Source organism: Aulonocara stuartgranti, assembly GCF_965226115.1.
Source record: "Aulonocara stuartgranti genome assembly, chromosome: 9".
NCBI classification, from domain to species: domain Eukaryota; kingdom Metazoa; phylum Chordata; class Actinopteri; order Cichliformes; family Cichlidae; genus Aulonocara; species Aulonocara stuartgranti.
In genome coordinates, this window is record NC_138960.1 from 20,526,792 (window position 1) to 20,549,547 (window position 22,756).

At 39.1% G+C, this 22,756-nt stretch overlaps 2 protein-coding genes across 2 annotated transcripts in view; both read right to left on the minus strand.

Annotated features, from left to right (window-relative positions):
- tmx3b (thioredoxin related transmembrane protein 3b) overlaps positions 1–8,927 on the minus strand; it is a 37,035-nt gene extending 28,108 nt beyond the window's left edge. Inside the window, exons 1-9 of the mRNA XM_082546214.1 lie at positions 8,818–8,927; positions 8,495–8,552; positions 7,793–7,832; positions 4,676–4,799; positions 4,116–4,161; positions 1,264–1,344; positions 695–794; positions 415–492; positions 64–130 (exon numbers count right to left, since the gene is read on the minus strand). Coding sequence (XP_082402340.1) covers positions 64–130; positions 415–492; positions 695–794; positions 1,264–1,344; positions 4,116–4,161; positions 4,676–4,799; positions 7,793–7,832; positions 8,495–8,552; positions 8,818–8,851 — 628 coding nt within the window. The 5' untranslated portion in view covers positions 8,852–8,927. The remainder of the gene's footprint in view (positions 1–63; positions 131–414; positions 493–694; positions 795–1,263; positions 1,345–4,115; positions 4,162–4,675; positions 4,800–7,792; positions 7,833–8,494; positions 8,553–8,817) is intronic.
- Positions 8,928–9,995: 1,068 nt separating this feature from the next.
- Positions 9,996–22,421, minus strand: pxdc1b (PX domain containing 1b). Its single transcript, XM_082545497.1, has 5 exons — positions 21,744–22,421; positions 13,554–13,645; positions 13,344–13,461; positions 13,137–13,248; positions 9,996–12,636 (listed from the first exon to the last, which is right to left on the minus strand). Exons 1-5 carry the CDS (start codon positions 21,997–21,999, stop codon positions 12,513–12,515), a joined length of 702 nt encoding a protein of 233 aa, XP_082401623.1. The 5' UTR covers positions 22,000–22,421; the 3' UTR covers positions 9,996–12,512.
- Between the last annotated feature and the right edge of the window lie 335 nt (positions 22,422–22,756).

The following is a 22,756-nucleotide window of genomic DNA, read 5'->3' on the forward strand; positions in this document are numbered from 1 at the left end:
AAACCAATTGAAAAAAACAAGACAACAGTAGTGGACAAAGCCTAAAGCAAATAAAATACTTACCATCATAGGTAAAGTAGCCTCCATCTTTAAAGACTACGACAGCAGGAAGCTCTGGCAAAGATACTGACTGTTGAAAACACAAAAACACCACTTTAGACAAAGATCCATAAATCATATAAAATATGTGAAAAACTCTTTGTACTGGGAAAAAAAAACATCAGAGCTTGTAACGTGTGCAATCCCAGGGCAAGAGACATGCTCAAAGAATCTAAATACATTATCTCAAACTAGGAAAATATAACTGCATGTGTCATTCCCAAGTGCATTAATGACATGTTTGTGAGTGTATCTTTGTGAAATTAATTTCATACTTTCTAAAGACGAAAGATGATCGCCTATTCAAAGCATTACCTCTGGCAAGGCTTCCTCTGAAGCAGAGAAGAAGTAAGTATAGACGATAAGCTCAGAGGCAGCGTCGTTGTACTTCTCCTGCAATAGCAAAAAAAGAAGGAAAAAAAAAAAAGGCTTTCGGTATTCAAAGATTGTAAATTATCACTTGAAGGTATTGCATAGAATTAATTCTTTCTTATATTATGTCAATGCTGCAGCATAGCATTGCCCCTATGATGCAGACTTTTGTGTGGTTGCTAAAGAATAAAAGAATGAAAGTGTATTGATGTATGTTGCTTACTTTGAGAGGAGAATCCCCACCAACATACACAAAAAGCACATCGTGCCGTTTCATCATGTGCTCAAACATCTGCTTGCTGGGAAGGGCTCGGACGGCTGGTCTGATGGAATAAAGAACAAACAAACAAACAAACAAACAAACAAACAAAACATAGACAGGAGTTCATTTTGATAAGTATTTAAACCTCACAGAGTACAACAGTGATGTGTAACGTCCTAATCTTGGTTTCTGTGCTGCTAGCACCACCCAGTGGCAGTTCAAAAAACCACTGCAGTCCTCAACCCGTCTCCGAGCCAAGCTTTTGATCAGCCCCTCTGTCACGGATCTAGTTTGATTTCCCTCAAGGAGGGGAGAAATCTGTCAGGCTCACTTGATACAGTGGTTTAAAGTGGAGCATCAGAGGCAGAAATCCATTGAGCTATGAAACAAATATGGCCTGGGTTGATAAGCTGCCTTAGATGGTTTTCATTTAGCTTGGCATGTCTTCCTGTGAAATAAGGGAAGTTCTACTCGGCTCTCAGTTTCTCCTCATGTTGATTTCCAAGTGTTGTTTGAACCCTGTAACTTACCCTGCCACCCTGTTGGCAAACTCTACAATATCATCTTTTGTCCTCGGTCCCTTGTAATTGTAGGCAAGATCACCCTTTAACCTGAAAATAATAAGAAAAAATAGTGAAAGACTGAATATTTCATTGAAAACCCATTCAACACCTTTCACTGTTTTGTGCCAACAGAATGACACCGCTTGCATATTTATGTGAAACTGAATAAAACGGGAATTAACTGCTTGGCAGTCATGCATTCAGGATTTGTATGAAAAAAGAATATTATGCAAGAGGTGTACGTCGAACTAAATTTTCTGATTGGACCGCTCTTTTGACATTTTAGAGTAGATTATTTTTGCTGTTTAAGCAACACAAATATTTTTTTCCTTCTACTGGTTCTTCCTCATTTTATATAGCAGGTGCCAATTTTTTGTATGCTTTTCTAATGTAGTGTTGGACCCACCTTTGCCCACTTAAAAAATCCTAAATTAATTGGTGGCATAGATTCAGTATAATATTGGAAACATTCCTTACAGATTGTTTACCATGTTCATATAAAACCAGTACACGATGCTACAGAATTGCTGGCTGTACGGCTCTCCCTTTCAACCTCATCCCAAAGGGGGTTTTGGTCGAGAGCCGAGGCGAATGGAACATACAAAACCCGCTGGCATGTCGATGGAACCGGCTTCAGATCATGTGTGCTTTGTGAAATGGCGCCTTACCCTGCTGGCAGTGGCTATCAAGAGATGCACACGGTCAGCAACAATACTCGGCAATGGCATTCGAATGATGTTCAGTTGGTATTAAGGGCCTTAATATGCGCCAGGGAAAAGCATTCCCCACGCAATTTTACCACTAACCCAGCCTGAAGCGTTGACACAAGGCAGCTGGATGCCAAATCGTGACCCTACCATCTGCGCATTACAGCAGAAATCTAAAGTCATCGTACCAAGACATGCTTTTCCACACTTCAGTTTTGGTGAGTCACAGGGAGTGAAGCCTGGTTTGGTCTGGCCAATCAAGTTTCAGCGTGTTACGCATACTGAGATACTGATCTGCAAAGCAATCATGCTCAAAATAGTTGCAGTCACTTTTCTTTTTGGGGGGGGGGGCCTTAACCAATCAAGCAGTTCTCCTCTGACCTCTGTCATTGACAAGAACAGCCCATCACTGGATGTTTTTGTTTTTTATATCTAATTTTGTAAACTATGGAGACAGCTATTGTAAGAAACCATTGCAATAAGCAGTTTTATAAATCCACCTGTTCCCTTTCATGTTATAGGTGTCTCATATGTTATACATTGAATATAAGATATGTGGTATATGATGTGAAAAGAAAACAAATTGAAAACCTAGAATTTAATGCCAGATTAAGCCTTTCTTTTACAGACGTTTCCATCATAATTTTGAAACTCTGCCCATGTTTTATATTAACATCATACCTTTACATATGAAATGAATGCCTTTAACAATAAAAAGCAAATTATCTCACTTAAAAGTCTGTGACCAACATCTGAACTTAAAAACAACAACCTGTCATACAAACAGCATGTTCTGGTGAAACAGCACCTACCAGGAAAACCCTGTTCACCGCAAAGGTCAACTTAATCTAAATCATTACACCTCCAATAGGGGAAAAAAAAAAGACAAATGACTTTACCTAATTGAGTTCCAGCCGAGAAAACTGCTCGAGTCGAGCTCTTACAACAAGCAAAATGCATTAAGGATTGCTAAGGTTGCATCAGCCCACGGCGCTTAATGAACTCAGGGGGAAACAGAACTCTAAATCAAGTCTCCTTCTGTCACCAAGGGAGGTATCTCGTGTTCTTCGATGGATGTTTCATCACTTGCTTGGTTTAATGTTATGAACCCTGCAGTGATCTTGTGGCACTTTCCCAAATGAGCTTGATGAAACTAAATGGGGAGCCCATTATGTTAGTGTGCTGATAAATGATTCAGCTTCATATAAATGGAGGGAACTCTGCTAAGTTGCAAGATCATTTATCTCATGTCAACATGAGCCCTGCCGTTAAGCAGCTGGTGTCTACCTAAATTCATTCATTTTATAATAAAAAAAATGGCACTTGAATTTTAAGAAATGATTTGAAATAAATTAAATGGAAAGTATGCGCTAAAACATTTGGACAACTGCATTTGTAGTTTCACAGGTACACTCAGATATACTGTAAGAAAGGCATACGAGTGAAATCAAGAAGCTATTGCTAATTCCAATGACTAAAGGGAGTTTTGCACAATCATCCCACAAGAAATGTGTAATTAACAGCACTCTGAAGTGCCAAACTAATATAATTTTTTTTCAAAATGTGTGAACTGACTTTGTTACTTGGTTATGCCTTAAGGAGAAAGCAACAACACCTTATTCCCTCTTGAATAATTTATCTAAGGGCATCTCCAAAGGCAAGGCAACAAGGGAAAAAGCATCTTTATAATGACACAAAATACACGCAGGTACACTTAGATACAGGAGGTTACAGTGGGGGTGGGGTGGCTGAAGCAATAGCTAGAGTATAAAATATAAATAATGCAACAGCCACATAACAAATTACAGTCCAAAATTACTACATGTTGGTGAAAAAAAACGCTCCTCTGATTAAATAGTGAAAGGAAAATTACTGAAGCTTCACAAAGACAGTGTTACCTGCAAAACAACTTTAATGGAATAATTAAATATTGTGTTCAAATTTAATTAACCTTTTAATAGCATATTACTTTTTCTAAGCGCTCAAGTATAATAACTTGTTTTTAAAAAACTGCTTGGTATTACTTCCCATAAAGTCTATAATGAGTGTGGGATATATTCAAATCATTTAACTTCATCTTGCATCTATACCAAACTAAAGAGTGGTACTTACAGTTTTATTGTGGGGTAACCACGAACACCAAACTCTGATGCCATTCCTGCAACACAGAAAACAATACAAATCATACTTGCTTTTTTTGAAAGGCTTAATCTCCACATCTTGAAAGACGTCTCTCTCTTTGAAAGATTTTAATACCCTCTTGTAATCGTCTTAAAGGATTCAAATGCTCTCCTAATTTAATCTCACTGCAAAAATTAAGTATATCTCTCTGAAGCATTACAGATTCAAAAAGAAAGATGCTTTCCTGTGGCTGGAGAATACGTGTCCATAGATTAATCTTGCAGTTAGCAGCTGCTTAATAAGACACAGAACTGTTGCATTTGTAGAGGTATAATTTTTACTCTAACACAATATTGCTGTACCAACATCCCTACACGTCACACAAATGTCACAGTAACTGGCATTAATACTCTAATGTTTATATTGAAAGCATCATGATGTTGAACAACATGGTCCATTACAGAGAAATGTTGTCTCTAGCACATAAAGTAATCACCTGGGGGCACGCAAGCTCCAGGGGAAGACATTAAACTGCTACATGATTTACTCACCAGAGTAAGCCGTAGCATCCATCTTTCCCACACGAACCGGCGACCCTGAGCTCTTCAGCTCAGCTCCTACCTCATGCCATATTGGCTCTAGTTTTTTACAATAGCCGCACCACGGAGCATAGAACTGAAAGAGACCACAAGAATTTTAAAAAAGCATTCTTTAGATCATGTACAACCTACTGTGAAGTCTTTCATATAATCATAAACTATATTAATAGCGACCTTAATATTGCGCTGTCAAGATTCACCCCATTGTTGAAAGGACAAACACAGCTGAGTTAAAGCATTATTGGTAATTAACAGCAGATAAAAAAGGAAGAACAATTGCAGTTGTTTAATTTTAAGCTAAGCTTGAAATAGTGGTTCAAGAACTGTACTCATGTCATCCCGTTTTCAAAGAACAGAGAAAAGAGAAGGTGCTTTCAGCTGGTCCTTTATTTCCCAACGGTTCACCACAGAGGATGGATCCGCATATTTGATTTGACACAGATTTTATGTCGGCAGTCCTTCCTGATCCATCCCTCCCATTTATCAGGGTTTGGGACGCTAGTATATTTTCATATTTTCTACATTGCAGAAGTCTGAACTTCATGATGTCACATTAACAGTACAGATGCAGTGTCTTTAGTACCGGGGCAAAACAAAGGCAGAGTTGTGGTAAAAATAAGGCACACCCTGCTTTTACTAATCAAATGCACTGGTCATTAGCAAATGTGAGCACTGCCATAGAAACAGACGTTTTTCCTGTCTGGAGCACTGACACTTGTTTGCCAGGAAGGAACGACATCTGCAATGCAGTGTCTAACTGTTCTTAGAGAAGGAAAAGCTGCTGTCCATCTGTGTTAGAGAGGCTATATGACCATTTCCAAATAATTAAAAGTGCATCATTCTACAGTGAGAACATGGAAAATTCAAGACAATTGTTAATCTTGCCAGAAGTGGACATCGCGGCAAGTTCACCCCCAGAGCATCTCAGACTCTACAGGCCTCAGTTAGCATCTTAGATCTTAACATTAGTTAACAGGCTGAAGTATGGCTAGTCGTTCTACAAGCTAGTAAATCAGTAGACACTGGGGTGTACTTAATTTTTCCACAAACTGCTTCTGCATTTTCATGATTTACTGATAATGACACTGTGTGATATGTCACGTGCTGCTGTCCATCTAAGGTTATATTTACCAAATTTTAAGACTTGGTAAGGAGAGCATTACTTCTATTATGTCCCAATATAAAAAATGTAGAATTGGCAAAAGGTCTAACTTTCTTTTTGCCATGACGACACATTAGCTACCTCTAAGGGAGACTATAATTAAATGTTAAACTCTCTCTTTTTTAATATCTGTCTGTTTGCTGGTAAGATTTATAATACATCAAGGGTTAATGAAATATCCACAGATAATCCTTATGTACCCATATGTCTTCAAAATAAAAGCTGTTCTAACATTTTCAGCACATTTATAGAAATATGTCAAGGTAAAATATATGCAAAGGTACAGGACTTTTAATTTAACTGATTGAGGAAAGGTTGAGTTTATGTGAACAATGTAATGAAGTCTTAAGAGCTTGAAAAGAAGGCCACTGGACTTCTTTTGTCAAGCTCCTGAAGCTACCATGACCTGGACAACTGAGAACCTACACAGACATAACGTAATGAAGTAAGTTTCACAGGACAAGAGAAAATAAAATACTAACATGGCACACTATGCTTACCAAACAAAAAGAATAAAAGGCCATTTAGGATAACTAAAAGACAGGTACTGTAAGATGAAACAGAGTTCATGTGAATGAAGGAGAAAACTGTGACATCTATGTTGTCAGTGTTAGGTCATGTTAGCTTTTGACCATTTAATTTGCCTTTTTGCATCTTTTGCATGAAATACACTTCAGCAATGACTGACTTTAAGTCAGACTGTGTTCCATTTCCTCCCTTGGAGGAAAAAGTGCCAGACCATCATTCCAGAGCACGCCGGCAGCACTAAACGTAGGGTTTAACAGACAGGCATGCACAAAATGACGACATGCTCATTAGAACAAAACAACCCGCTAAAGGTTGCACGTCACGTCTTATTCCACCACCACAAAAAGATCTTCACACAGAGGTGAGATAGTAGCATGAGAAAGTATGATTCCCCATGCTCTTAATCATCACTTTAACCAGAGGGCCATTTAAGGTACCATTGCATTTTACAAGTTAGGCAGTTATGAAGCCGGTATGACACACCGTGTTTGTCTTTATCAGTGGACGTTAAGTATGTCTGAATTTATGAATAACAAAAAGTAGTGTATTAAAGGTTTGTTTTATCTGGTCTCGTTTAGTGTTTGGTTTTTGTCTGTTTTTTAATCATCATTTTTATTGAAATGTTATTACAAGTCTATTATATTATATGTGTGACTATTACATGTCTTATGTAACTGGTTACGATTCTTTGTATACTTAAAACACTGGTTTGTATCTGCTCTCTTGTGCAAGTTATTTTTATGGCTTTTTCGGTTACACCATATTTTTCCTGTACTAATTTTACACATTGGTGCTTTATTGTTGATTTAATGGCTAACCTAACATGTGACCATGGGTAACAGTTACAGTGGTCTTTCTCCACTGAAAGCCAAAAGGATTACAAAACAGTTATTATGGCAATAAAAGACAAAGATTCAGTGTTAAGCAGAACTTGTTGACTAATTTTACGTAAAAGCCTTTTGCTCCAGTGATTGTCTGGTTTGTTTGAATTTCTTTTTAGGAGCTTAGTTTCCACAAATTACACAACATATAACAATTTCATCAGTATAAGAAAACAACACAAAAATAAAACTAATGTCACAATTCACCATGGAGCCCATAACGCGCAGCAAAAGCAACTTTTGCTACTTTGGGTGTCGACACAAACCCTGCTTTAAAGCTCTCAGAGCCCCCCGGCTTTGCCGTGCATGCATGACTTCTCATTCACTAATCACAGGGGACTGTTTGCACGACCCCCTCCCTTATGACATCCCACCCAGACTCCCATTGTTTCCGCAAGGGATGATTCAGACAGTGGCGTGCTGGATATGAAGTAAACCATAGCTCAATGGACCCAGATTAGAGTGTGTGTTTGTGTGGGTCCATAATGTCAAACTCACATCAACCAGCCAGACGTCATTCACTCTGGTGTCTTTAAATCTATGGAATAGAGAAAAAACATAGTTGTAACCATTCAGCTGAGACTAGACAGAAATGACAAGTTCTGACAATCAAATAAATCACATTAAAATTAATGAATAATAAAATCAAATGAAATACCACAAAAGACTGTGAGTATACCATATGGGTAAATCTCCCCACAGCAATCCAAACTCATATTTAACGTAAGAATCATATTCTCACATTTAAACTGCTGACATCTGGGGGCCTGAAAAAAATCAATTAAAGCCTGTGGCGTGCAGACTACTCTCTGCCCATTGATGAGCTAATGTTTAAATTGTCATTGGCAAAATCATGAAAAATGTTCCAATACAAAGACAGGCTTATTACACACAAGAGAGATAATCTACAGAGACTTTTCACCACAGGCATCCAATTAAAAAAAATAAAGCACTGTGCAACTAGAAAGAGAGGAAATCAGCATCACCACCATGTATTTTTTTTCTGCTAATGCAACCACTGCAATGTGGGCACTTTTTACCATACAGGGTTTAGAGCATTGCTAAAGTACAGGAAGTAGGAGCAGTGAGCCACTTTGCATCCACACGGAGCATGATTTCTAAACTCGGAAGTTGCCGTAGCAGGAAGCTGAATTGGTGAATCAGTGAAGGGGGAAAAGCACATAGTAGTGCATCACTTACGTGTCATCTAGGTCTTCAACAAATGCAAGCACCGCTGAACTCAGGAAAGCCGCTATAACTGTGACGGTAAAAGAAAACACTGAAATCAGACAAGGTGTTTATCTCAATGTGAAGCTTTACAGCTTTAAGGTTTCTTTTCCTCCCCAGCATTAAACCTCATGACTGAAGCATCACCAGCTAAAGCTGTCGCCCCTCCGGCTAACTGTGCTTCAGTTTGAGCCGCATTTTCACCAACGGCAGCTGCTAGGGGCCTTTAAACTGATGCTGGGATAGCGTGTGTGGGCCACTGTTATTCATACAGGAAATACAAAAGCTGAACATACCTCCACAAGCCAGGGAAGCTTTTACTTCTGCCATTGCTTCGAGTGGAAACAGCAAGCAGGAAACAACCGCTAAATCGACCTCCCTCCGCGCATGCGCCGGGTTGCGCAGCCTCCTGAAGGGGTTACCAAACAAAACGGTTCCTCCTTTAGCTTTTTTTTGTAGTTTAATTTTGTTTTAATAGTATTTAAATCACTTTTGATCTGTACCACTTACTACATTTTTTACAGAAGATTTTCATCGACGTTTACGCCATGTTTACGGTCTATTTTTTCCACTTTATGAACGTACACAAATGCAAAAATATAAGTATTTATACTGATGAAACTGCAAGTCAAGGTTTGTGATGCAGGTCGTCCTAATAAACAGGTGGTTAATAACAAATAATTAACGAATATTTATTGTGTTATGTTCAATTTAGTTTTTTATTTTTACATTCCGTTGATAGAACATTTTTTCCACAGTTAAATAGAATAAAGATTATCTAATGAAAACAACACAAGGTATTGATGTTGATCTTTCTGTTTGTTTGTTACGGGGGGCCTGGTTGCTGTAATTATTTACTTCATCTTGTTGCTGTTTCTTATTTTACAGTTTTCCCCCTTTTTTTAAAATCAGCAACCTTTTAACTGTACTGAATTTTGAAGAAGCGACACTGATGATGACTACCTGTACCCACCATCAGGTGTCGCTCTAAGATAACGGGCAGCGGGCCAAGCACCTCAATGCCTGTGTACTTCCATAGAATAAAGTGATCATATACAATAAATATCATCAATATTACCATACATCTCTGTCTTCACTTTCTTTTTAGTAGCATCTTAAATACATAAACATTAAAATACTACCAGAATAAGAGAATTTGCCAGTGATTGCCGTCCAAATTTGTGCACTGCTTCCAATAAGGCTCCAGCAACTTGGAATATTTGCTTCTGATATTCATATTTACAAATCATGATTTCCCAACCAAATATTCTCCACTTCTTTGAGTTTGTGGATGAGTATTGTGCACTTATCACTGAATGCCTCTGAATCTCATATCCAACACTAATGATTGTAGCCACCTTGCTTCTCAAGTTACCCACAGTCTACATCTGCCGTTCTATGACCCTAAGGTCCAATCACTTTGTGCACAAAAGACATCACAGGACCATTTGTTTTATTGAAAACGTTTATTTGTTTTGAGAAGGTTTTTTGAATAATAATTTGTAACCAATACTGAATATCTTTAAGGTTATCAAACATGTTGCACATAAACTTCATCTTAGAAGTTTATAATTAAGATTCATATTTACAAACCAAAGGTTCATCTCACGTATGACGCACACAAGTAAATATACAATACATTACAAGGCATAGAATGGTTGGCTTCACAGAATGTGGCTGAAATTTACAAAATAAATAAGAATATTTTGTGTAACTTTATTTTCCTATTGTCTTCACTTGTCTCTCTTCAAACCTCTGGCTGGCACACCAGGCATGTAGCTTTGTTTCAGAGTTTCACTGGCACTGGAGTACCAGCGTTGTGTTTTTCCTCATTGCATTGAATGCGTTGAGTACCATTTCAGAACTTCATATTCAAAATAAACTGAATGCCATAAGCTTGCAAAAGAGTCGTAAAGAAGGCAGAGGTCTTGCTGGAGTTTTCATTATTAAATATGAACGCCTATGCTCGTTCATCAATATCAGACAATTTCATGTAGAACAAAATCTTGGTCCAGAAATTTTAGTGGGAAATTCCAGTTTTTTTTCGCACCTTAGACAGAAATGCTTATATACAAAATCAGCACGTCATTCTTGTTCAAAAAACAAGAAGAGAAAGCATGAAATACTTTTGTATCCTGTGAAAGAGCTGTACTTTCTCACGGGGTGAATAGTGATCATGACTGTGTTACTAAACAGATTCATGTGGAGGATCGCCATGCTGACGGCTCATGTGCCAAGTTTGTGGAGGGCTGAATGCCTTTGTATTTGGAAGGGCAGGAACCTGGACACAAGCTGTTAAGTTACATTGTAAGGCCACGGTGACTCCTGCAGTGACAAAACCGCTGAAGCAAAGACAGCTAACACAACACAAATATACATTTTTAGCATTTGGGTCACATTCAAAGCCACTGCAATGCACCACTGAGTTCTCAGTTTCAGAAGTAAAAGTGCCCTCCTTATAGTACAAACATACAAAGGCGTGAATTTTAACCAATTGTTTGCCTTTCTTCACAACTTTTCCTATAGAAACTTGTAGTACAGCAAAGTTGTTTGTCTTCTTTACATAAAGAGAGGACTTGTTCTGTAGACTCCCACACTCAGCTGTCTGACTGAACCCACTCATGTCATCTTACAAAAATGACCTCAATGGAGCCTTTAAACAAAGCTTTCTTTGCCCCATTTTATCACTCATCAGAAAACAACAGCAGAGACATGATTCTGTTTTCCACAGGCTACACTCACTCTTGACACCAAATTATTCCTTTATGGGCAAAAAAAATATGAGCATTTTTATGAAGCTACATGTCTAACATCACAATTCATAATTCAGACAAAACTAATACAAAAAACATCTCATCAACATCAAACTCGGCAGCATTTATCTGAACACAAAGCAACAACATAACAACCAAACTTTGTATTTTCTTTATATTATTTTAACTGACAGCAGTCCAAGGCCCAACTGAAGCATGAAAAGGAATCTCCTGCTGATGTTTATGCTGCTGGAGGATAAGATAACAATTCTTGCTCAATTCACCATCATAATCAAAACCTCTGTGGTTCAGTCCTGGGACAGATGCAAAATTGAAAACCTTGCCCCCCAGTTTGTGGACTGGTGTTTGCTTTGACTGGTCAAATAGGACTCAAAAAGCACTGCGCACACTTCAGTGCCTTTAATTTAGCAATTGCAACAATTTGTCACAGGTAACATCTCCAAGACTAGCTAAATTCCACAAGTGTCTATCATCAGAGCCCATGTTTTCTAGTTTCATTCAGCTTTCAGTGTACTGTCATACCAAAGATCCTGCTGCATGACACAGCAACAAAATCAGAGTTTTCCTGTGAGTTTTAAGCTTTTACAAAAAACTTAATGCAGGTGGAAACTGCACCACACAACAACAACAAAAAAATCCTATAAAAATCTCCTTAACTGTTTTTTGTTTTTGTCTTTTTTCCTAAGTGGCATCACTTCAGGAATCAGAGAACATGATAAACCTTAAAGATCCATCTCTTAGGTCCATGAGAGAAAATCATGAATGTTTCCATAAATTACTTTTGCTTCTTAATTTCCACTGTTGCGTAGTCGCCACTACAATCACACCCCAACCTACAGATTTTAGTTCTTTTAAGTTGCCAAACAGCACGTTAAAAGTGTCACTGAGGGTCTATACTGTGTGGCTGCCTCAGGTACATCATCTGAAAGCCTTTTGAAGTGGGAAAAAAAAAGTAAGGCTCTGGATGAGGCACATCGGTGATGTCACATAAAGTGGATGAAAACAAAGGCGTGCTGCTGTAGCGCTCCTCTAATACTACTGTGCAAACTGTACACCCAGCCAACTCCAAAATGACCAATGCTTATTTAAAAAGTTCTTAAAGTCGCTGGAATAAGCAGCAGCTACGTGGTGTGCAGCATTGCATAGTTGAGTTCCACTGAGGATTACATATTACAGCGTGACAAGCCATCATCGACAAGCATCTGGTAGATCAATGCTCATTCCAGGATGTCTGTTTCAAATGGGACCAGATGGTAGTAGGAGAGGTTGGTGACATATGCTTCTGTTTCTTCATCACACACATCTGTTTCCAATGGCAAAAACTCTGTTCCATCTTCATACCTGGCAATAAAATGAAAGACATACTGGGTTAACCCAGGCCTGTGTAGTTTACCCCAGGAATCAAAGTGTCAACATCAAAACACTGACAAAACCTTAGAACTGTGCTGCCATTTATGGGTGATTTACATTGTTTTTGTGTTTCTGTGAAGTACCGAGAGGAATGTGTTCCTCTTTTGCTTTCTACACACACCCAGGGAAGGAAGAGCTGCACAGACACACTTCCTGTGCTATGTGAAGCGGGTGGAGGGTCCTGGGGTAGGTTCACATTCTAGGACCTCTTTACTCACCAAAGCATTTATTGTATACACTCAAAGGCAAGCATGGAAATCCTCACATTTGTGAGAAGGCAAGTAGGTAGTTTCTTACTCTGAAGTGGCCTTCAAACCTACAACTGTGTTAAACTCACTCTGGCCCTTAATGTGATTTTAAACATAGCTTTCTTGCTCAGTAACATATGCAAAGGCAGATATAATTAATGACTGAGCGATCCTTATACTCACGTATGTTCTACAGAGTCGGTCGATGAAGGTCTCTCTTTTTCTTCGGGGATACTGTGATCGAACACGATGGTTTCTGTGTTGGCCAGACAAAATCCATTGGACCGCATGATTTCTGGAAAATGCAGAGAGGAATATTACATCATCCTTAAAGAAATCATGAAAAATAACTGAAATGTAGTTATATTCACATTAAATAAGTATATGAACCTGATATCTTGATTGGACTGTCAAAGCATGGCTGGATTCTGTGGACTTTGTCGTTTCTTAGCACCTGATCCAGGGGCGACCGCTCAAAGAAAGTCAGCATCACCTCTGATCTGGAATACTAAAGAAAGAGGTTTTTGAGTACAGAGCTGATGTGCTCATGTAAGAAGCTTTTATAAGTCTATATGACATGCCATCAGATGAAATACCAACCTTGCATGGCATGTTGATTGCATTCTTCAGTAGCCTTTCCACTTCGTTTAACTTCTCCTCGATGTCGGTCGCTTCTTTGATTTTCACCAGCCCTGAAAGAAACAAAAAGAACTCTAAATGATTGCGGTACGCTGGATTTGGCTGCTGATTTGAATTCCTGTCAGTGAAATAAAGCTCTATTAACTTGATTCCTTCGATTTAAAACCATCCACTGGATCTCCATGAAGTGTTTTACATCCGTTCATGTCACAGGCCGCCGAGGCAGACCATGTGTGGGTTAGCGTTGAGGACCCAGGAGCAGACAGAGGCGAGGGGATGAAACTTTAAAGCCCAAAAATAACCTTTATTTTGCTAGTTGCAGGTGATAACATACAGAGTTAACTGAGAAAATACCGAGTCAAATAAGACCTAGAACTACAACTTAAACTGCGACAATAAACTATGATCAGACATGGGGTAAGAAACACAGACAACACGACGCTGAACACAGGAAGACTGAAGACTTAAATACACACATGAGGTGATCAGGAGAAGTGGAGACACATGAGGACACAGCTGACTCGAATGAAACATAATGACAACACAGGGGAAAATTACACAGGACACACTAACATGAGACACGGACCTTCAAAGTAAAACAGGAAACATGACAGGCACAGACTAGACACTGAACTAAACCTAAGAACAAACCCTTAACCAGAATAACACTGAAACTTAGGATTATAATATTCAAAACAGGACAACTAAAGAATCAGAAAACAAACCATAATACAGAAAAAACACCAAAATACAAGAAACTGAAAATACTGGGTCAAAATGACGCAGAACCATGACAGTTCAAGAGCCCTGGATGATAAATAGTCTTGCTTTTAGCCTTTGAGCTTCCTTTGGGGTCAAACATTTTCCTTTAAAGCATTGCATTATTATGACCTATTCAATGTTACTCACTTCACCTGTCAGTCTTTTTAATGTTGTAAAAAGTGTATCGCAACAACTCTAAGACACAGTGAAATTTGACGCAGCAGTGCCTTTAGTATAGATGTTTTTGGTGAGCCCTTATCATTTGTACATAGAGACGGATGTACAAAGAAACTTTCCCTCCATGAAAAGGCCAAGTGTAACTATTTCTGCACCTAGAAAATGAAAGAGGGCAAGCTCTACGACCTTTACAGCCATCACTGTGTTAGCTTTCTGTAGGTCAAGACACAAATGCCAGACAGATTTTAATTCATCCCAACTCTTGAAAAAGACTGGCTCAAATGCAAGAGTCCTTTTTATTTCGGTAACCTTTTTCCTCACAATGCCCCATGATATTTACCTCTCGTAGGAGGAGAGAAAAACAGACCACATACCATTGTCCTTAGAGCAAGAGCAGGGTGCACACTAACACTGTAAAACTGCCACCGCAATTGCTGGCATTTGTATAACAGCAGTAATAACAGAGGAAAGTAATAATAGGTGGTGGAGTGGCTGTAGAACAATGTCTGTGATAGCACGCTAATCCTGCATAAAACTAGGAATGCAATTTAAGAGGCAGTGGGAGCGTAAAATCAGCACATTTGGTAATAGAAGGCTACCGCCGATATGAGTGAGCAAGTCAGCAGAGCATCATTTACAGCCAGCCTGCTGACAAAGGGATGTGGTGAGGAGAATAATGATGAAGACTGCAGCCACAGGGATGTGGCTCTGTCTGAACTGACTGGGACAGATGAAATGTAGTCACACAGTGGTTACATGGAAGCACTGAGTAAGACGACCTCTATGCACACTCACAGGCTCATCCATTTATAATGACCCACAGTGATGACATCACATCCTGGGGGATGTGAAGAGTGATGTGGCAGTTGAATCATGACTAGGTGCCCAATCTGAAGCTTGTGTTGTGCCCTCCTCCTGTTTAACTTGCAAAGTCCTTTCGATATCCGTTTGCCAGAGCGCGGTGCAAGAACAGATACGAGTTTTAGGCGAAGGATGTCAAACTCATTTTATATCGTACAGCCCACTTTGATCCTAAGTAATGAAACTCCTGTTTCTGTTAGTGTAAAGAAGCTTAATTACACATTTATTCTCTGAAATATCTCAATATAAGGAAGTGAAGTACAATTTCAATCCTACGTCTCAATTTTTCTTCGCGATAAAGAAATGCAAACAAAATCTGTCAGCATCTTTGGACTCAAATTGTAAGAAATAAATGTGCAATAATACAGAAAAATTCTGGTAGTGCATTGCCCAGCCTGACTTGTGATTATAAAACAGAAAGTTTTTGTTCATTCACAGAAAGTTATTTTAAACTAAAACAGAAATTTCCATCCATTCGCTTCCGCTTATCCTTTTTTTCAGGGTCGCGGGGGGTGCTGGAGCCTATCCCAGCTGTCATAGGGCGAGAGGCAGGGTACACCCTGGACAGGTCGCCAGTCTGTCGCAGGGCTAACACACAGGGACAGACAACCATTCACACTCACATTCATTCGCACATTCACACCTAGTGACAATTTGGATTTTCCAATTAACCTATCCCCACAAGCTTTAAAACAGAAATTTCTGTTGTAAATAGACACATCGGCCATTTAATTGTTTCTCACTTAGTTACATTGGTATGGTATGAATGGCCATAGGGGTGTTCTTTTTAAGTAGAGTTAAAATGTGTTCTTCACATTTTAGTTCACTAATTTTCTTCATAGTTTTCTTCAACGATCTTTTTTGTTCTTGATAAAAACAAGACGATACCTAAATAAGTACTAACGCACAAGGAAAAAGCAATGATGAAGTTTATCTACACTTTTGTCAAATAAAAAGAAGAAAATGTTCAAGAGAGACAAGATCCAACCAGAACTAATTAAGATGTGTAGAAAGGCGGGGCAAGTTTGGAAGTGATTCAATCAGAAGTAAACTCCTTATGCAGTTAGGTTAGACACACACAATTTGATCTGGCCCCGGGAAACAGGGTGGGAACAGGGGTTCAGCTAACTCCCGTGCTCCCTGTTTCTCATGAAAATGTGACAAAATGTCAATGTTAAAAGTAGACAAATAGACATATTACAAATTTAGATGCCTAAATTAGGACAAAAACTAATTCACATTTTAGTCAAAAGTCTGTGATTAAAATAAATCAAAATTTACTGTCAAAATGAACACTGCTGTCTTTCACAGGCTTATTCTGGTCCCCGGGCCTTATGTTTGACACCCATGTTTTAGGCACTTTAAGATGTTTTACTACTAAAGCTAGTGATAGGTTTGTGTCAATATTCAGTGTTGTAAACATGCAAAAATTAGATAAATGTGTTACAGATTGGTCCACTCGACCAGAAAAATCAGGGAGTAGTGTCAGTAAATAAAAGCAGCTCTATGGAGAGCAAGTAAAAATTGTTTAAAATATGTAGCTGAAGTCAGAAAATAACCTCTTGGATTAAACAAGACAAGCTTCACAATGTTGGAAATGTGTCCATAAAGTTCATTAGGTTGTGTTACAGTTGTTCATATTAATTCAAAACCTCGGGAGGTTTCAAGTGTGAGTCAGCAGTCAGCAGTTAACATCTTAAACGGAAACAAAGCCTGGATGACAACGTCACTGCGGAGACTTCAAACCACACCCTGTCTTGTTAGTTGTTATCCTCGGGGACAGATTTCAAAGTTTGTGTCCACTGATGTAGTGCAGTAATGTTATAAATTAAATGAAAAGAAATACACTTTATTGCATGCATGCACGCAGTCCATCAAGGAATGAATTATGAGGAATAAATCATAAGCATTTAATCTTAGAGATTTGGAGCGATCAAGCTCACAAATTGCTGTTCTTTTCTTCACAGTCTGATCTTGGCTGTGTCTTTGCACATAAATATTTTCAAAGTGGGAACTAGTGGGTAGGGGTGACAACGATGGGACGTTTTTCACTGCATAATCTGGAAGACTGCGTATAACACCAAGACTCAAACGTGTGTGATGTGCCAAAGAGAAGTGTGTGCGTTTCTGCCAGTTGTGCAAGTTGTAACCACTGTTAATCTGGTGTGTGTAGCTTGATTATGTGTCTAATTAGAGAGTGCAAATTTCAGCACGCAACTGCTGCTATCAGTTGGCTTCATACGGTGTTAATCAGTCATAAGGCCCAATGTCGTGTAAGCATGTTATTGTAGATGACAAATACTGATTAATGTTCATTTTAAAAATCACACAGCAAAACTTTTGGATGAGAAAAAATATTCATTAAAGAAAGTTTGGGGATTTTTCGGGAGCGGATTTTGTGCCATAGCTTTGGAAATCACTCTAACACATCAATATTAGAGTGCTTCGCTAGATTACTGACATGTGTCTCATGAGTTTAACCCAGGATGTCTAATTTTCTGTGTTGGCTAGAATTACATGGTTGTAAACTGATTTTTCTGCTTGGACTTTCTGGTTACAGTGGTCCATGCACTATAAATAATTAAACAACGCTGTCATTGGTGGTATAGAGCAAATTATTCTACAGTGAAACCATTTTCACTTTACCCTACAGTGACCTCACAACCAGCCATTTTGGCTCTTTTTAGTTGTCTCTTAGTAGCTTTCACTTTTGATTACTGTACTTCTATTTTTAAGAAGAACATGTGACTGTGTTTATTTACCTGGGGCTGCTAGTTGGTAAAATGTGATCAGTAATCAGTAGCACTAATTGTAGTCATTATAAAGGTAGATTATTATAAAATGCCATGGTGACGAGAAGCTCTGTAATATTACAAAAAAATAGAAGCATGTGTACAACAGGAACTCAGCCGTCCCCACGTCTTCCTCATGCACATTATCTAGTCATCCTATGTTGTAAGAGCCACATTTCACAGTTATCTTCTGCAGGGATCTGATAAGCTGCAGTCAGCAGCACAGTACTTAATCATTCAACCACTAACATGCCACAGTTTGTCAACACATTATTCCCGAATACTTCTGTCATCAAGCCCCAGGCATGGTCAGAAAGAAGATGTTACTTTTATTAGCAAGAAGTTGCACCAAGTTGTTGCTGCAGGCCATTTTAATCTTTACACATGCACACTATATTTCCTGTAAAATCTCTATTTGCAGCCGCTACGTGTATGCTGCCATTTGTTTGGTTTCACAAAGCTGCTTTGTGAAAAGCTGAAATGGCTCAGCTTGATTCAGCTGTCGTTAAGCTGGAAGTTAAAAGAAGACTTTGGCATTTCGAGGAATTTCGTTTCTTGAGTTATGCTTGATGTTGATAGTGTTGCACGTCCAAAGCTCACCTGCCCCTCCGAGATCATTGATAAATGCAGCAATGTTGTTTTGTATTGAGTTTTCTTGATTAGATTAAACAACTATGTTAAATAGCGACGTTTACAGATGACATGAGAGCAGATCGTGTACCTTTGAAAGGTGCTAGGTTAGGTGAATTCTCCTGTCTGTAGCCATTCTGAGCACATTAATGATCAAATTGCCTATTTTCTTCACTCTCATCTCTCATCTAATGCAAATTTTGAACAGACAATGCATGCACATCCCATTTTAAGTGTCAAATTGCATGAAAGTGATGTGCACATATTCCTTTTTTTATTATACAGTGCATTATAGGTAGTCTGCCAATTTAATAGCCTCTCCACAGTGTCAAAGTGTCACCTTCGCTGCCTACAGAGTAAAAATTGAGGTTGTATTATATTGTTTAGCATTCATATATTACTGTTAAAAAAAAAAAAAAAGCCTAAAATAGAGAAACCGCTTGAGTAGGCAACAGAAGCTGACAGTTTGTAAGAGTGATTTCAACGCTGTCTGCGTCTACATTCCTTGATCATATCTAGCTCACATGGAATGTGAGCAATCGCTCGCTGTCTGTATGCTCATGGGGTCACATGTAAGGTAAGTGTGATGAGGCCCTGGCAGACCAGCGGTACTAAATATGGGAAGTCCACTCCTCCGCAGTCGCCCTCTTTCTCATCATGACATAAGTCTGAAAAGCTCTGCACGCCTTCCTTGTTGCCTAGACGCAGCACAGAAACAGGAAAACATGACCAAAGCCAGAAATTGTGGCAAAATGGACTGAGAAAGGGCAGACCTATGGTTTTGTTTTTTTTCTCCCCTCAAGATCTTCAATCAGGGCAGCGATTAGATGGCATGCAAAGGAAATATTAAAAAGGGATAGGAATTCAGGAATTCCTCAATTTCTTTTAACCCTGTGGCTCACAATCCGTCAATGAAATGCTCAAACCAGTTTCAAACACTAAAATGGTCTTGATGTCTCCTTCAGCTTCATTTATCATTGAGCTATAATCAGCATGAGAGTGACAGACGGAATAAAGAAGTGAAAAGTGAGTCATGAGATCAAAAATGTCTCGTCCCAAAATGCATTCCACACTGCACTGGCTGAGGCGAAGCAGCTAGCTGTCAACAACTCTGTCAGCTATTTTAGTGCCTGAGCAGGAAGCCAGCCTTTCCAGTCCCAGCTAAAGGGATGTCTCCAAAACACTGGTATAAGCTCAGCAAGTAGACACGAAAGCAAAGTGCCGAGGGGGGGGTCCTCTCTCACACAGGAGAGGCTGGGAGTTTTGCCAAATTTGTGACAGTTGTGGGGTATCCAAATCCTGAATGCTGGAGGTTCACACATAGTATACCAAAAGACTGCCGTCTGCAAAGCACTGCCTTATATTTTACTGTTTAAATTACCTGATATCAGTAGCACAAAATCTTTCACATTCAGTTTTGGACAAACGTTTTAGTTATATTTACTCAAAATTAAGTGAAGTAATTTAAAAAAACAAAAAACAAACCAAACAAGTTATTTCTGCAGTAGTTTGTGGCTGGATGGCTCTCCCGCACTTCCATTTAAAAATAAATAAATAAAAATAGAAAGTGGAAAAGAGTGCGGGAAAACCACTAAAAAGACCCCTGGATTAAGCCAGACACAGGTGGTTCAAAGTGACTGTGAAAGGCAAATATTGCAACATGGTCAAAGACAACGTAAACAGTATGCTTTGGTTGGATGCTCAGACACAGTAAAGCCAAGCTTTAACTTGAATACCCCGCTTGCTTTTGAAGGAAAAACCTTCACTTTCATATCTTTAAAAGAATCACCAAATCTGGAGACATGCGATGGCAAAATAGTGTGTCAAATAACTGATGTTAACCTAAAATGCTACCATCTGGACTAACTGTTTATATCTCAACAAGTTTATATTTCAGCACCCATCTTCTGCAAAACTGTGTACTTTTATCCCTCATAATAAAAAATGTGCATAAGCAATAGAAATATTTTTGCCGTGGCCTTTGATCCAAGTTTTAAGCTACCAGAAAAGACTTGCTCCAGCAGCAAGCTTGTGATGTAAGATGTAAAGAACAGATTTCCACACTGAAAGTCTGCATTGGTACTTAAGGATCCCCATAGAGAATCCAGCTCCCACAGAGTCATGGCAACAAATCTTACACATAGTGTGTCCAGTCTTTTAGGTCCTAAATATTGACATAGATTAGAAACATGCTGTCAGCACAGACTTCTATTGATGTGACATCCTAAAGAGCACAATGTTAATTATTAACCTCCAAGGCTCTGAAGCCTTTCAAATTAGAACCAAGCCTTTGCTGATTAAGCTCAATATTTTTCGTGTATTCTGCTTTGTTAATCACCAGCACTTTAATCAGCCCTATGGTGTCAATGGATCATTTGCAGATCTGGATCTGACTGCAATGCACAAAGACAACAACTTCTGTACCATCTCTTGCAAAATGTAAACAGGAATATAATCTGCAGGAGGATTTCCTTTAGGGAGTCCACCGCAAACTCCAAGACAAACTTTTCAATTAGTTAAAAAAAAAAAAAAAAAAAAAAAAAAAGTGGTCAGTGCTGATTTAGTTCGAGGTAGCTTCATATTGCTGAAAAATGCTGCAAAAGTCTGGTAAATAGTAGAAAACTGAGCTTCAATTATTTCACTAATTACATAGAAATGCCATCTGCAAGTTTAATTGCTTGAAATGCCAAAATTAGTTTTCTTTGTTTCGGGACTTCAGAGTAAATATTTCTCTTCTGGAATCTGAAACTCGTAGTGCTAAAGAGGACAGGGTGGCCAACTTACTTCCTACACTTACAGTATAAATGCAATAGCTACGCTCCTGAACGGGAATATAATAATAGAAATGAGTTATTTCTGATACTGCTCGATCATCGCTTCCTGCCTTGTAGATTAGTAACTGTCACATGTTATCCGCTGTCACACCAACCTTCTATCAGTGGAGATTTGGACAGATCTCGTCTGTCCTCCGGAAAAGACTCCACCAGTCTCCTAAACAGCCGCCCGAGATCAGAGTAACTGCGATGCAAGTATAAAATGTTCCTGTCAGACCACTCGGTCCTGATCTCGAAAAACTCCTCTTCCTCTCCGCTCTGACTGATAATAAGTCTCCGGATCCCGTTAACCCAGCAGTCCCGGACGAACATGTTGACCAGGGACGTCCCTTCAAACACAGCCGATGCCATTCCTCCAAGCCGTCAGTCCAGCATGCTGCGGCGGGCCCGGTGAACAGCAGAATGAGGTGTTCGCGATGACAATGTCAAATACATAAACAAATAAAAGGCAAGGCAACTTTGGTAACTTTTCGACCAGCCTCTGTGTCTGAGCGGCACAGTCTGAGCGGCAGCAGAGTGTGAGCGAGAGGAGGATGATGGCTCAGCCCATCACAGGCGTAATCTCAAACGTGGCATGACTTAGAAAAAAAAAAAATAGACTTTAGAGCCAGAGATAACGCCCCTGAAAAACTGATTTGGTAATATTGATCCAAGTGCGGGTTTTTTTCGTCAATTATTGACAAAAAAAAAAAAAAAAAAAAAAAAAAAGAGAGAAAGAAGAGATCCAACACTAAACCCACACCTCTCAGAATAAGACACTGCTCCCTCCCTCTTTGCGCTTCCAGAGCATTTAACCTCACACTTGGATCAGCAGTTGCTTTTCTTTCAGCGCAGTTTCCTCCCCTCTCCCTCCTTTCTTCCTTCCTCCCTCCTTGACAACAGGCTATTATTATGCAGGGAATGCAAAGGGCTGTGAGGACAAAACTGTCCATCTCCTTGTGTATAATCGGGATCGACAGGTTCAATCATTCATTTTCTTTTGCACACTGTCAACTAGTTATTGGTGACCCTGCATGTGAGGTCGCTGCTGTGTATTTCCATAAAAATCAGCACTCCTAATCTTGAAATGAGATGTTTGGAATGAACCACAGGGAGAAAAATGCCCAGA

Bases quoted from the DNA above. Each gene is read 5' to 3' on its own strand.
- pxdc1b (XM_082545497.1), bottom strand. From the start codon at position 21,999: ATGGCATCGGCTGTGTTTGAAGGGACGTCCCTGGTCAACATGTTCGTC. The intron at 13,646-21,743 runs GTTGGTGTGACA...TGTTTCTTTCAG, and splicing joins CAAATCTCCACTGATAGAAG to GGCTGGTGAAAATCAAAGAA. The intron at 12,637-13,136 runs GTGAGTATAAGG...TTTTATTGCCAG, and splicing joins ACCGACTCTGTAGAACATAC to GTATGAAGATGGAACAGAGT.